We start from the raw sequence: 15581 nt of genomic DNA, 5'->3' as shown, positions 1-15581 counted from the left end.
GTTCTTATCATGTGCCACTCTATTTTAGTTCCTCTACATGCTACTTAACAACATGGAGGACAGAGAGAGTATTTATCATAAATCTACTGTCAATATGTTGAATTTGTTTCGGTTGGGAATGCCATCATTCCATGACACCACATGTATGTCATATTTAATTTTTTCATTAAATGCATCATTTTTTCTAGAATTTTTGTTAGAATATTATTCTTCAAGAACAAGTTTTCAATAATATTAACAAAAAAATGTGAATATTATTATGTTATTCATGAGTATGGATACCTATGATATAAAGTTACACATTATTTGTTTATTTGAGAATAATATTACATATGGGAAATATAAAATGATGAGTTCTTTATGTCATCAAGCATATTTCAACTCTTTAAGACTAAAAATCTTAATAAGAGTTGTAGCAACATCAATCTTTAATTGGATAAACAATGAATCTCAAATTGTTAGTGTTCAACTCTAGATTAATGTACTAGTGCACAAAAGTGCATTGATGAATCATGAGATTAACATTGTAAGACGCCGTCTACCACAATGAACAAGTCTTATAATCACCGAGGAAAAATTGCTCTTAATCCTGAGAGAAGCAGTTGACACATGTTCTAGACTTTAATTTACTTGAACTATCAATGGAGCACTAAGTTCTTATGAACTTTAAGTACATATATCGTTATGATTTGGTATACTAAGTATATGATTATGGAATCTATCTTTTATGCACTAAGTTCTTATGAACTTCACAAGATGGAACCTTTTATGCACAAGGAATGATAGATCTCTTAGGAGGATATCTTTGACTAGATGGCTACTTCAATGTTGGTACATTGAACTATATGTAATCATGTATTCGGCCACAATGATAAGATGTGGAATGGAGTAGTTAGACAATCGAGTAAAACATTTCCAATTGCATTTGATATTGTAGCCAGAGAGGCAATATTATCTATTGAGTAAGGTTGTTCCACATCATGAGTAAAAGATCCTTATCATTGGAGTTCAGTTAAGATTGCATAATGGTGATGACCTTAGTTTAATGCTCTAACCAGAGTCTCTAGGACAACTATCTTACAATGTTAGATAGGTTATTCACCTTCTTTAAGGAAAGTGACAGATTCCTTGTCGTACGACTATGATCCTTCGTACATGAATTACTAGACTCAATCCATACATACTTCAAGTCTCTGTCTCGAGTATGGGTACATTGTATAGTCAAAGTCTAATCACACATGCACAAGGCACCCATAGTGCCTCAGGTTAAGGATTATTTACAACATTATAATTAAGGATTCTTGGTTTACATGTCATAAAACTCCATACAAGAATTCCTTCCGCGATCATGTTCAGTGAACTTAACTCCAATTAAGCACCTACTTTTTTTATCATAGTGTCAATCTACAAGAATGATCTGACACTCATCATCCACCATTTTACATGTCATAAAACTCCATACAAGAATTCATTATGTGGTCATGTTCAGTGAACTTAACTCCTATTAAGCACTCACTTGTTTATTATAGTGTCAATCTACACGAATGATCTGAGACTCATCATCCACCCTAAAGGTGCTGATATAACAAATGCTAATATAGAATCATATGTGTCCAATATGTAATCCATTGATCAGAAACATCTTTAGAAAATAAAAGCTAAGGAGTAAAAGTCTCACTTATCCTAATTTCTATAATGCATAGCAACCCACTACCCACCCAACCTAAAACCCAAGAAAAAAAAAAGATTAATTTACAATTGGTAATTAAACTAATTAACATTAGTATTAACTACTTGGAGGAAGCGGGTATCCATCAAATAGTTGATGATTCCTACTTTGAATCCCAAAATCCTCATTTAGGTATTTTCTTTTCACGCCCAATCATCTTTCATCTCCATCATAATAAGGCTACCGCACCCCCCTCATAAAGCTTTACGCCAATGCCGGTAACACCATGGACTCAGATTGCCGAAACCAATCGAACTCAATCTTTAAAATTTTCAAACTCGAGCTCTAATCTATCATTGAAATTCAAAATAAATTTTCCAAACAACATAGGGGTGGGCATTGAAACTGATAAACCAATAAACCAATCCAAACCGAATCGACAGTTTGGTTTGGATTATTTTTTAAATATTTTTTAATTGAACGGTTTGAAAACCAAACCGTAAATTTCGGATTGGTTATGGTTTCATTACCTTAAACCGTTAGTTAAACAAAACAAAACCGACTACTTATATCAATTGATAATATATTATTTTTTACATGTGAAATTATATATAACAAATTCATATGGTGGTATGTACCACATACAATTATGTATAATGTCCAAAATTTACATTATAGACTCACCTTTCAAAAAATAATGACCTTTAAAATTTAGGGCTTGTAAAATAATGTTGGGCCTTGAAAAACCAACCCAAACCAATCCGAACCAATATTTTTGGTATACCACACCTTCACTTATAGGTTTGGTAATGGTTTGAGAAATCTCAAACTGACCATAGCGGTTTGGTGATGGTTTTGACCCAAAACCAAACCAAACCAAACTGTGTCCACTCCTAAAACAACAACAATTCTATCAAACTACAGTAAAATCAACGAATAAATAAATTAACTTGGGAGATGAATCTTATATTTGAAAGAAGATCTCACGCAAACACTAGAACCGTAATCTCAACAACTTATCTCATATTGAGTTCTAACCCATTGATTAATGTATAAAACATAGAAAAAATGGCCAATACATACAAAAAAAATTGCTAGAGAGAGAGAGACTGGGCAAGATAGAGAATGAAGTAGAGATATACATGCATCGCAATATGAAATGGGATAAGGATAAAGTGGGAAAAACATAAAAATACATAGTTTACTAGTTATAACGTGGACTAACCTAGTATAATATAGGCTGATTTAGGAAGAATGTATTAGGCATACTAATGTATCATTAATGGTTAAAAGTGAATTTTAAAATCGTTTTTTGTTTTTTTCATTTTATAAAATTGGTGAATAATTTTAGTAAAGCCCGATGAATAGTTTCAATGTCACATGTTTTTTTTTGTTACATGTACATGTAAAAATGAATAAAATAACACAAAACACAAAAATAAACTCATTTGGAGTCACATTCACCATAATTTTATATAGGAAAAATTTTAGCTACATGACTCTAACTATATCTCATGTCTCTATTTAAGATATGAATTTCATTTTGTGTCAACTGATGACTAAAATTTTTATTTTATGTCAATTAAAGACCTTATTTTTTTTTTCAATTTTTATCTTACTTTTGGTCTGATGTTTGATTCATTAAACCTTCACCAAATTAAAAAAATTATACTGGGTTTAGAGATAGAGTTAAAGTTGAGATAAAAAAAAAAAAAACAAGATTCTTAATTGACACAAAATAAAAATTTTAATCTTTATTTGACACAAAGTGAAATTCATGTTCTGAATACAAACATGAAGTATAGTTGGAATACTTTAACTAAAATATTTCCTTTTATATATTACTATTAACGATTTCAAGTATTTAGTAGTTTCAATCGTGAAAAAAAAAAAAAAAAAAACCATCCAGCAGACTCACCCACGAAACACCGGCTTATTTTATCAATAAAAAACCCCTTCATAAAATGCAATCTGACGTGGTTTCAAATCAGCTAGAGTGGGCCCACTCAAATGACGCAACAACCAAATATTCCCCACATCATAACCGATGCAATTTCCTCACTCTTTCTTCTTCTTCTTCAGAAATCCGAACCCAAAAACCCAAACTCTTTGAAACTCAGCAGATAAAACTATCTTATTATCAATTTCCAGAGTCCATGGCTTTCACCAACTCCGCCTTCTTTGCTTCTTCTCTCACTCTCCCTCGATCCAAAATTTCCGATTCCGAATTTGCCCCTCAACTTCACGCCTCTCTCTATGAGCCTCCCAAGCTCCTCCCGTCTCCTGCTATATGCTCCCAACATGCAAACACTTCCTCCAGAAGAATGTATGAAAGCTCTCTCCCAATTTTTCTTTTTGGGTTTTCTTTTCTGTTTGGTTGCTGAGAAACTATTGGATTAAAGCGGAAATCTAGCTCTTGAAAAGCTCCCGATTCTTTTTTTAAAACTTCGTGATTAGCGTTCTGGAATCCACTCTATGAAACGTTTTCCTCTTTTTATTAAGAAATTTCTTTATTGATTATTGCTTTGTTTGGTTGTTGAGAAAATTTTGGAAACTAATAGAAATGAACCTTTAATTGATCGCAAAAAAAAGTCAAAAGGAAAGAAATTTCAAAGTCATGTCAAAGTATTTTCTTATTATGATTATGTTTAAAATTGCGTAAAATATTATGCAGGAACATTGTGCGCGCGTCTAGCAATGGTCTGAATGCAGTTGGGCCAACCACATTGGTCAGTTACATTACATGCTTAATACATACATAATGATATCATGGTTGTGGAAGTGGGATTTTATTTTTTATGATTATTGATCTGATAATTATATTTGGTTCTACTGGTATTGCTGAGGTACTGTCTGGAATTTCCTGAAACTGTTAAAAGGACAACAGACATTGGATTCTGTTGCAGATATCTATATGTTGAAAGATTTCATTGAAAACATATTAGCCTTGAGGTACAGAAGTAAGGGGCATGCTTTTTATTTTTATTTTTATAATGATAGAGGACTTTCTTGTTCCTATGGAAGTCTAAGGCTCACTTTATTAGTCAGAATGGGGTAAGATAGCTTCTTGAGTATAATAGAGTACTAGTCATGCGTTGGCATTACTGGGACTTGTTTTAAGAGATGGGTAAAGTAGGGCACTGAGGGTAGCTTGGATGAAGTAATGTTAAGCCTTTAATTTTGATCGAAAGTGTAATGGTATAAGAGTTACCTTAGATCTTTCAGCCGAGAGTAGAGATGAAGTTGTCTTATTGAATTCTCCCAAGATTGGGTTTATGCCGGGTAGCATTTCAGTTCCTTCATGAATTCATTCAAATTGTACGGTCAGCCAGAAGCCCACTTGAGATATAGAAGAAGATTTATCAATTTGCAGCTTATCCATCCATTTCACAAGGAGATTTATGTTTGTTTTTTGTGGGATAGGAAACAAACTTTTAGTGCTATGAACAGAATTGTACAATACAATGGATTTCCACTAAGATTAAAAATCTGATCCCTGCTAACAGCAATTAACTATACCAGTTCATATCAGATTAAACATTACACAATACAATAAAACTAATAAACAGCTGCTTCCAGAGTATATTTGGATAATGAAATAACTCTGGAGTTACTGAATTAGACAATTACTTGGTCTAATCATATATAGCAGGAAATTTCACAAACCAACTTCCTTAGAGCATCTCCAACAGGCTCTTCAAAAGTTTGTGGCTGCTTAATTTGGTGAGTCACATCAGATATACTTGCTCCAAGAGACTTGTCAAACAGACTTGTCAAATTGGGGACTTCAATGCCACTCGGCTATTCTGACGAGCAGCAAGCCACTCTTAAAATAATTTGTTGATATTAAAATATTGAAAGCTACAATACATTGGGACTATACTAAAACAGTAATAAATAAAAATTACTTTAAATTAAAAACAGTGATAATAAATTAATGAAGTTTGAAGAGTTTGTTGGAGTGAAAAATTTGAAAGTAGCAATTCTGACTCTTTAAACTGCCATGTAGGTTTTGGCCAAAAAAAAAAAAAAAAACTGCCACGTAGGTGAGCAAAGTAGAGTTTGAAGAGCCAATTTTGCTTCTTCTCTTGGAGATGCTCTTATGTCTCATAAACTAGGACTTGCACTTGAACAAAATAAATAATTTTGTTAATAATGTCTATACTAAAATATTGACATTCATATTCATTTTTTGGGCAAAAAAAAAAAAAAAAAAAAATCAGCCACATTTAGTTTACATTCTTATTCGCATTTTTATTCATTACTAGCACATTGACACCTGTGTTTCATGTGGATCATAGAGTACAAAAATTTATATTATTGGTATTAATTATAGAAAGTTTTAATTATTGATGTTCTGCTGTGAGGTGAGTTTTTATATCAATTTGGTGATTATGTGTTTTCAATGATATTATCGTCAAGTAATAAATTTTCTAGAAAGCAGTAGTATTAATTAACGAAATTGATAAGATATTTTAGCTTTCTTAAACATATAAAGTAAGTGAACAAATATTTGATGAAATTCTTTCTAGATGGGTCATTGTAGATCAATATTCTTGATTAAATTGAATTGTAAATAGCTTCATATGGGCTCCTCTTGAGTTCTGAAGAGGCGCTAATAAGGGGCTTTAGTAGAGCCGAAAGTTCCCCAACATCCGGGTCAATTTTGTAGCCTATTATTATATAGCAGTTTTTTCTTTATACCAGCCCATTTTGTTTATGATTACAACCCCCTAAACATTGTAGAATTGTTGAAACCTGTCAAAATTGTATTACTTGATGAGATTTTAATATCCCATACTGCCAGTCAGTATGATATTATTTAATTAATGTATATCACTCCTAACTGTAGTGAAATTCTTGTAGGCTTTTTTCAAGTTTATCTGAATATTGTACTTTTGAATGCCAATTATATTTTCATGTTGATCTTTGTGTTATCCGTGGTGGGAAATAGTCAAATTTTTTAGTTCTTTCTCTTGTATGAACTTTTTAGTAATTTACAGCTAATGAGTTTAATTTTTATCATTTATTTGTTCTTTCTGTTGTACAAACTTTTTGAGATGGAAATTGGTTGATTTATACATCTAGACTGAAGTTTGATTATCTACAAGAGTGTATCCAGATTGTATTGTTTACCATATGGCATGGATATTTTAAACTGCAGAAGTCTGATCAAGATGCTGATTATGTTCCGATGCCAGTTGTTATGATCGATCAAGATTCAGATTCTGATGCAACTATTGTGCAACTCAGCTTCGGTGATCGCCTCGGAGCTCTCATTGACACGGTGAAGTGGCTATTGGCAACTTTGTATATTTTCTGTTTTACGATAACATGTGCGAGCCTCTAATTCGTTCCATTGGATTTCAATTTGAGTGTGAAGAAATTCTGGAAGGAGGCATTATGAAGCAGATTTCCTTGAACCAAAATTTTTAAGACACCATTTTAGATTTTCAAATAGGACTGCTTTTCATTGGTTGGAAACCCTTTATGTAGTTTGTCAAAGCTTTTCAAGTGCATGAATGTAGATCACTGGAAGAGTATTGAAGATGTTTGGAATATTTTTTGGAAAACACTTGGATCCAATATCAAATGTGCTGCATGTGCTCAGTTAACTAACCAGATTGGTTTTAAGTAAAAGTGGCTCCATGGGGTCTAGAGCTGAGAGCCTGAGCATTATTTTCTAAAAATTTTAAAATAATTAGAAGCTTATGATTAATTGACTTGCCTTTGTTTAAATGAGGACAGATGAATGCATTAAAAGATTTGGGATTGGATGTGGCAAAGGGAACTGTTTCCACTGAGGGACCAGTCAAACAAACAAAATTCTACATAACACGATTGTAAGTACCTTTTTTATTTATGTTTTCAGCATATAGCATTTAATAAATATGCTTATGTAGAGTTTATCCTATACCGGATTTTGGTTGTAGTGGAGATTGCTGAACACTTTAATCCCACATTGGTTGGGCTAAGTGCCTAATATAGCTCTATATAACAATTAGTTCTCTTCACCAAACAGTTTAAGCTTTTGGGAATAGTGGAAAGCCAACATACTTTATCATGGTATTAGAGCAGGAGATATTGAGTTCAAATCCTTGTACTTAACTTCTTACTATAAGTTGATTTGGTTCAATATGGTATTAGAGCCTTCAAGTTCACCAAATCAGAGACCACATATATGAACTTGTGGTCACCCGAAAAAGAGGCAAATTGACAATGTGTATGACCATCCCAGAAAAAGGGGTCTCACATGAGGGGGAATGTTGTGCACTTGTTTCACATTGGTTGCACTAACTTCCTTCATATTGGTTATATTTATATATTGATCCTCTCACATGAGGAAGCAGGGTTGTTGTGGGTATTGCCTGAGGGGAGCTGTTCTTTTCTAAGTGAGAGGGTTAGGGGATTTGGTGGGGAAAAAATGGCCAAGGCTTCTTTGGAATTGTAGGATGCTGGCCATTATTTGGGTCCACTGGATGGAGAGAAACAGAAGAATATTTAAAGATTGGGCCTCTGTTTCTAGTGTCTTTAGAGGTGTGACTTTGCGATTCTATTAGATTGGAAAGCAGCTATTAGCTAAATTGTTTTTGTTTGAGCTTTAAGGGTGATTTTTTTCAGTTTTGTTTCTAGTTTGATCCATTGCTTGTATAGTTTGAGGTTGGTATAATAAAATGTTTCTTTATTTTCCAAAAAAAAAAAGCAAAAAATGTATTGATCCTCACTACCTAAAAGCTTGAACTTTTGGGTATATTGTACACCAACATAATTATACTTTTCTCAGTTGCTTGATCCATAACCTCCTCAAGCTTTCTATTTCCCTGCCCCCATGTTGTATATTATTTTCTCCCTTTCTTGATTAGAGTGTGAAATTTTATTAACCTTTCTTTATTCAAGATACTGTGGGGGTTAAGATCGAATAAGGTGAGAACTTTTTGGCATTGCGCATTTTTGGCAATATGGTGGAACCATGGAAGGTGTGGCTGGAAAGAAATAGAAGGATTAATGAAGATAAGAGGGATGAGGTGGATTTCCTGTGAAGGAGATGCAGATTTATGGCTTCTTTATGGGCGCCTTCAACAAAACATTTTAGGAGCATCCCAGTTAGTTTGACATATCTAGATTGGGGAGGTGTTTTGTTTTGAGTTTGAGGGTTTTATTTGTTTTCTGTTCTGTTTCTTTGATGGTTTTCTGTTGTTTGCCATTTAGAAGGTTTGTCACCTGGTCCTTTTGTTTTTGTAGCTAACTTTGTGCATCATGGGAGATCATACTCTGCATGTGTCTGACCTTAGGGCTTAGAGGATCCCTAATTAATTCGTGATACAATACTAAGGCAGTCTCGTTGCTATTGTGTGAGCCACTACTACTATGGCTGCAAAATGAAATGCGAAAAAAGGAAAAAAAAGAAAAAAGAAAAAAAAGAAGAGAGGATATTCAAGCCAATTTGGATATTGGGAGATTTTGTTTTTAAGTTTATAGAAAACAAAGAACTGCTTGGAGTGTTTAGTATTATTTCTCAATACATATCTTATAAAAAAAAATTTCTCAATACATGTATAAACCGAATGTTTCCAAAATTTGAATATGCATTTTGTTTGCCTAAGCTCAACTGTGTATTGTCTATCTTGATTTGTTGTACCACCCATAAGGAAAATGATCTTATATGTTGTACTACAAGTTTTTAGCATTTACACATTGATTTTGGCAATGCTAGAGACACTGGGCGCAAAGTTGAAGATCCTGATATGTTAGAGAGAATTCGACTCACTATCATCAACAATCTTTTGAAGTATCATCCAGTAAGTAGGCTGATTATACTCACTTTATCATCTTTGGAGTTTATCATAATTGTTGGAGTTTATCATCTTCTACAAAGATACGTTGATTTCATTAACTATCATAGTTTCTTCTGATTCCTGCTAGGAATCTAGTCAGCTACTTGCAATGGGTGAAGCTTTTGGAATAAAAGCTCCAGAGAAGAAGGTGACGTTAAAACCTTTTTGTCTTTTTTGGAGTGAGATGTGGTTAAACCTTTTATCGTTACAATCTTTACCTCATTTCTAGGCTTGGTTTATTGGTTCTTATCTGATCTTTTCTGTGGACTTTACTCTTTTAAATTTAACCTCCCAGTCTCGAACAATTTATGTTGAGTCATTTTCTGATGAAACTTACAGCATGATACTGCTCATCACCTTTGTTGATGCCTTGATATTGTACCAGAATTTAAAATATTCATGTTTTCATAGCTTATCGATCAGCAATATACATGTTTTCATAACCTTTCCAAATGAAGGTTTTGGAGACATAGGACCAGGCAGATAGATCTCCATGCTTTATTGTAGCCAGTTTGCTGTCAGAATTGCTTTTCATACCTTCATATGAATCTTTAAACCTCCAAAGAATTAAGTCTTTTTATATCTTCAAGTTGAATCCTAACATGCTAAAAAGAGGTTGAGTTCCTGATTCTGTGCAAAAGTCCTTTTGGTTGTGAGTTTTCAAATAAATCACAGATTCTGCATGCTGTGTAATTTTGAGATAGCTCCATAAAAACTATTTTAACTGATTGGAGGCACTATTGGTTCAAGACTCTCCCCTCTTCCTCTCTCTCTATCTCTCTCTCTCTCTCTCTCTCTCTCTCTCTCATAAAGTGAATGTCCATTTTTCTTAAAGATAATGAGAACAGGACACATAGTTTTTGTGTGTTCTATTTATTTCTCATATTATTTTTTTAATCTACAGTATTTGCCTTTTTCTCAATTATAATAGGCAACTTTATTTTTTAGAAGAGTGTACGGTACTTTCATTAGAATATTTGAAACTTTTACAACTGTTGACCAGATTTTCTATGAAATTGTGTCCTTACTTTCTGTGTGTCATACATATTCCCTTAATGTATTTGTTATATATGAAGTTGACGGGAAGTATTTAATTTTGAAGTTGACGGGAAGTATTTAAAATATAATTTAAATGTTGAAGTGCTTTTAGTTTATACATAGTTGTTGTATGTGCTTAGTTGTAACAAAACTTGTTTGTGATATTGTTGATTGCAGCTTGATGTTGATATTGCAACTCATATACATGTGAAGGAAGATGGACCTAAGAGGAGGTTTGCAACATATGATTGAAAATGGCATTCAGCATTACAATATTATTAGTTATTTGAGTATTTCAGTTCCCACATTCTACTTTCACATTACATTAAATTGGGGAAAGAATAATATGATCTCACAGCTTTGTTCACACTGGTTTATTGAGCTGGCTGCTTGATATACCATCTAATTGTGCATTATATTCCCCAAATCACCAGCTTGCTTTATATAGAGACAGCAGATCGACCTGGATTGCTAGTAGAGATCATCAAAATCATTGCTGATATTAATATTGATGTTGAATCAGCTGAGATTGATACAGAAGTATGCCCTGCCCCAATTGCTCTCTCTCTCTCTCATTTACCCCTTTATTTTTTCTATGATTAACTTAATAACTTCTCTTCTCTCCTCTTGTAGGGGTTGGTTGCTAAAGATAAATTTCACGTCAGCTACAGAGGGGCAGCGTTAAACAGTTCCTTGTCGCAGGTAATTGTTTTGGTTCTGAACCGTCAATCCAAAGTGCTTGACCACTAGATAACAATAGTTTTAGGCTGGAGCAGTTGTTTACTTTCATATTTTAGGTTTATATAAAAGGGGAATACTTAGGTCCACCCATTGTGCACCTCTATGTCCACCCCAATTGACATGGATTAATTATTATCATTACACCTGTCCTTTTTTAAAAAACTCACCAATCAATTAAGAGTTCATATATTATCACCCTTAAGCCAGGTGAAATTAACCATGGGTCTATTGCATTTAATACATTTATTAAATTTGTTAATTTTTAATTAAAGCACTCGAGCCATAAAATTCTCAAAGCCTGTTTACTTTCCCTCTGCTGCTATTGACTCTGTCCCTCATCTTCCCAGTTCCCACCTCCTCCCCCACTGGCCGGATTTCTCACTGGAGGCTTTACAATCATTTTCAAGAACTTCTCCAAATCTATGGCCCCTTTCAGTTGTTCCTTCCCAGTTTTTATCCAAAATCTATCGAAGTTAAAGCCATTATAGCAGGCTCTTAAGATCTGGTTTAACTTCAGAAGCTTCCACAGTCTTTCTTGAACGGTGTCATCCTCTTAATGTGCCTCTCACAGTACTTCTAATCCATTAGAGCTTCTTTTGCTGCGCCTTCAATTTCTTCCTACCTGTCTTACATCTCCATGGCTGTGGATCCATGCTTCTTCTTGAGTCCAAGTATAAGGGGCTACATCTGAAACCTGTTGCTTAGAAACCCAAATCAAATCTCAGATGTCGCAACTAACAGAGATATAGCATTTGAATAATTGAAAACAAAATGAGATTACTTACACCTAGTATTGTCAAGAGAGCTAGCAACACTTTTCCAAATAGGGAGAAGATGATTTAGTACATGAAGCCCAGCTTCCATGTATGTGTAGATAAGAGCTTGAAGTTGTAGCTCTTGCAGCTGAAAACTGGTGAACCTCGGGTAGAAATTCAGCTGGTGGGGAGCGGGTAGGAATTGGGAAGATGAGGCATGGAGTCAATAGAGGCAGAGGAAACTGGAAAAGTAAGCAAGCTTTGAAAATTTTATGGGTTAGAGTGCTTTAACTAAAAAAATTAAGAAAATTTTAATAAATGTATTAAAAGCAAAAGGGTTAACCCATGGTTAATTTCACATGGGTTAAGGGTGGTGAAGAAATATGAACTCTTAATTGATTGGTCAGTTTTTTTTTTCTTAATTAAAATACATGTGCAAAGATATAATTGGTTCATATCAATTGGGGTGGACATGGAGGTCCGCACTGGGGTGGTCCTAAGTATTCCCCTATAAAATTAGGTTTATGTATTGTAAGAACCTTTTGCAATATCCCTCTTAACAATTTCTTTGAACTTGCAGGTGTTGGTGAACTGTCTGCGTTACTACATTCGGAGGCCAGAAACAGATATAGATAGTTACTAATACCTGGAAGGAGCTGAACTGAACTGCTTTTGGTTGTAAATCCAATGTAATGGTTCTTGTACCAAATCAGTCATGAGCTCAAAGTGACTTGTTGCCAAGATTTTGAGTTCATGTTCCTGCAGCATGGGATTTTCACTGGATGAGCATCCAGTGATTCCCATGATTTATACCTGAAAAATCAGTAGTGAACTTTAAATAATTAGAATGAATTTGCAAGGTGTGTTTTTTTGTGGGTAAAACCATACAAGACCAAGCAGATAACTCTGCAAAGGAAAAACAAAGCAGCAAGCTTAAAGACCAGAAAGAAACAAAGGACAAACTCACCCCGAAGGCAACAAACAATCAGCAAAGAACAACAAAACACAAACCACAAGCTGAAAATTGAATAGTAGCTTTCAAGTTTTAACCAGACACTTGATAGATACTTCTCTTATACAGTAACTTGCACCATGTGGTTTTTTGAAACTATTAAGTCCACGGACAGTTCCAATATTGCCAGACTGCAATTATACCAATATATCCTACTAAAAAAATTCTAAATTTTAAATCATACATTCATAGATCTCCTATAAGTTAAATTTTAAATCATACATTTAAACGTTAACGTAAAGACTAAACCCAAAAACACTTTTAATTTTCCCAAAATTAAAGAACACAATTAGCCGCTAATTATGTTCCAAACCAACATATGGTCCACCTATGACACCTAAAAAGTGATGATACTTTTTCCCTTCTAGGCCAAGAAAGTGAAAATGCTTTGAAGACAATAATGATGCATGTTGTTTAAGTTTGTAAGAGTCAATCATCAATACACAAAGGAAGAAATTCTGTAAAGTCAGGGAGTTGTTCCTTCTTTCTTTTTTAGGATGCTGAGGGTGGTATAACTAGGGAGCTACTTGTGCTTAGTTGAGGGAATGATTTGCTTTCTATATGTCAAAGAACTACAGCCTAAGCTTTAGCAATAATGAGAACCACAAGGACAGCTCAGGCCCACAGTCCCACTATAGCCAATACTCCACCAGAAGCAGCCAAAAGACTGAAAGCAAACCACATGCTGGTGGAGGCAGTCATTTCCTAGGCTAACTAATCCTCTTTGGCTTTGTTCCCAAGCAAAGTATACTGTAAACTGTAAAGAGCAGTACCCTCTACTATTTTAACAAGAATGTTTGTTTTCTTATCTACTAATAGCCTTTAAGTATTATTGCTTGATGACACAATTAAGATCAGAGTGGTTACGTTTGAAACATTGAACTTTGAATAGGTCCATTGCATTTTGGTTGATCTTGTTTTTATGTGTTGTAAGTTGCACTGTAGACATTGTAGTCTAATTTTCTTGCATCCAATTCTTTGAGAATGTGCAAAACAATGTTCTTCAAATTGGTAGTTCTTTTTGTCATCCTCCTCAAAAGCTATGTCACCTTGGCTTCTGATCCGGATCCAGTCCAAGACTTCTGCATAGCCAACACAGAATCTGCAGGCAATGCCATCCAATGCAAGAACTCATCCCTTGCAACAGTCGAAGATTTCGTGTATTCGGGCATCAAAGTTCCCGGAAAATTTGGCAAAACAGGGCTTGCTGGCATTTCAGTGAACTCAAATGTGTTTCCAGGACTGAACACACTTGGCATGTCTTTTGTCCGAGCTGATTTTGAAATTGGCGGCGTAAATGTGCCACATTTCCATCCAAGGGCCACTGAGATAGCATTTGTGCTTAAAGGAAGGATTTATTCGGGTTTCATTGATACGAACAACAGGATTTTTGCTAAAGTGATTGAGAGGGGTGAGGTCATGGTGTTTCCAAGGGGTCTAGTGCATTTCCAGATGAATGTTGGTGACACTACAGCAACTATTTTGGGGAGCTTTGACAGCCAAAATCCTGGATCAATGAGAATTCCCACTGCAATTTTTGGATCTGGGATTAAAGATGAGCTCTTGGAGAAGGCTTTTGGATTGAGTGAGAAGGAGATTTCCAAGTTGAAGAGGAGGTTTGGTCCCCAATAATTGAGCTAGATGAGTGCACGTTCTTTTATTATTACTATTATTATTTTTTGTATGTATGAGTCTGCAGCATATTTTATGAGCAGATTAGATTGCTGAAATATATGAACCTGAATAATGTTTATTTACAGGAAATATAATCTGAGTCATTAAACTGCAGCATGTATCGTAATCGATAGGAAATATTTTACTGGTATGGAGAGGGTGGGGAGAGTACAATTGAAAGTTTTCTCTGCTTTCACTTTTCTTTATTGTATGCAGAATTGCCTCTACATGCCAAATCCTTGGGATATTGGTTTTATAACTTTTTATTTGCCACCCAACAGAGGGGGGAACGAAAAATGAACAAAGTCTTCCAATGAGTTTTTGGTATTACTTGCTGTTAGGAACTTTTTAGGCTTTAGGCTTTTTTCATTCATTCAGACAAAGAAAAGGTTTCAGGCCAAAGAATCAAAAGGCAAAAGAAAAGGTTCATTTTGATTTCAAATACTTGATGAAAATTTAAACAAACTGATCATAAGATTGGGATTCAGTAAGTGGTCAGAGCATGGCTCAAATGGTAGTACCCTCACCACTGCTCTAGAGAGGAGGTTCCAAATTCAAAACCCCTCTGCCAAATGTCACTGATTTAAAAAGAAATAAGGAAAAAGGTAATAAAAAAGTTTGTCTGTTCTTGAGGTTTATCATGGTTTTGAGATTTACCCAATTCCCAGACCTGGGAGTTGGGCAACCATCATCACTTAAATTGCACACAAGTGAAATGGATTTTTCACTTCAGTTCGAAAAATTATTAGTAGTACTATGGTTACAAAAGCTAGGCCAAAGTTCTTCTAGGTTGTAAAATTTCCACTGATAAACAAATTTCAGTGTATTTCCTGTTACTGTACTTAGTAGTTAATGTT

General features: G+C 34.4%; 1 protein-coding gene and 1 pseudogene across 1 annotated transcript; both read left to right on the top strand.

Moving 5' to 3' along the window:
• The first annotated feature begins 3724 nt into the window (after nt 1-3724).
• Nucleotides 3725-12897, top strand: ACR12 (ACT domain-containing protein). The gene is made up of 10 exons (XM_086238779.1): nt 3725-3995; nt 4344-4398; nt 6834-6956; nt 7418-7512; nt 9384-9468; nt 9593-9652; nt 10720-10775; nt 10977-11082; nt 11176-11244; nt 12619-12897. The coding sequence occupies exons 1-10, from the start codon at nt 3826-3828 to the stop codon at nt 12679-12681; spliced, it is 882 nt and encodes a 293-aa protein (XP_086094905.1). The 5' UTR covers nt 3725-3825; the 3' UTR covers nt 12682-12897.
• Nucleotides 12898-13014: 117 nt separating this feature from the next.
• LOC147291326 (germin-like protein subfamily 3 member 2 pseudogene) lies at nt 13015-14862 on the top strand (annotated as a pseudogene).
• Nucleotides 14863-15581: the final 719 nt, after the last annotated feature.

The sequence above is a fragment of the Dryas octopetala genome, chromosome 3, assembly GCF_963921425.1.
Source record: "Dryas octopetala chromosome 3, drDryOcto1.1, whole genome shotgun sequence".
NCBI classification, from domain to species: domain Eukaryota; kingdom Viridiplantae; phylum Streptophyta; class Magnoliopsida; order Rosales; family Rosaceae; genus Dryas; species Dryas octopetala.
This window is presented reverse-complemented; position numbering and strand designations above follow the sequence as displayed.